The 519-nt window shown below is 54.9% G+C and overlaps 1 protein-coding gene across 1 annotated transcript in view; it reads left to right on the forward strand.

The window, feature by feature from the left end:
• Positions 1–519, forward strand: part of EMH_0088420 (uncharacterized protein) — a gene marked incomplete at both ends in the record, with an annotated part of 2,142 nt that overhangs the window by 593 nt on the left and 1,030 nt on the right. Inside the window, one exon of the mRNA XM_013501296.1 lies at positions 8–517. Within this exon, the coding sequence (XP_013356750.1) occupies positions 8–517 (510 nt within the window). The remainder of the gene's footprint in view (positions 1–7; positions 518–519) is intronic.

Consider the following 519-nt stretch of genomic DNA (forward strand, 5'->3'; position numbering starts at 1 on the left):
ACATCAGGAGTTTCGGCCCGCAGGCTTTCGGACGGCGATGAAGGTAGCAAAGAAAGCAGTACTCCTTCACAGCTCGTAGAAGAATGTGAAGCAGTGGAGACGCACCTGGGACTGGCCTTAAATGAAGAAAGCAGTCCAGCTGAAGATTTGGCCGCAGCTGAACAGGTGGCAAAGATCGCCTTTGAGTTGTACCAGGAGAGCCACGCTTTTGAGCAGCAATTGCTAGAGTCCCAACGAGCAGGCCAACGCAGTGTCTTCCCCTTGGGGTCTTCCCCTGCAATTTCGGGTATAGACCACCAACATCAACATATGCAGGGGGCAGTGAACATGGCAGCACCGGAATATGGTTATGGCGGTCCCCTACACTTAACTTCCGACTTGGCCGCCCCACACTCCCAGCCTGGGGGTCTCCCACCTGAGCCATTTGCGACCTCTCCCCAGGCTTTTGCTGGAGTTTCTCGCCCCTGCTTTTCCGGCACCCAGCTCTATTCTGCGGCTCATCTACATTTTGGTTGGACA

This window comes from Eimeria mitis, genomic scaffold (assembly GCF_000499745.2).
Source record: "Eimeria mitis Houghton genomic scaffold, Emh_scaff6644, whole genome shotgun sequence".
Lineage (NCBI taxonomy): Eukaryota > Apicomplexa > Conoidasida > Eucoccidiorida > Eimeriidae > Eimeria > Eimeria mitis.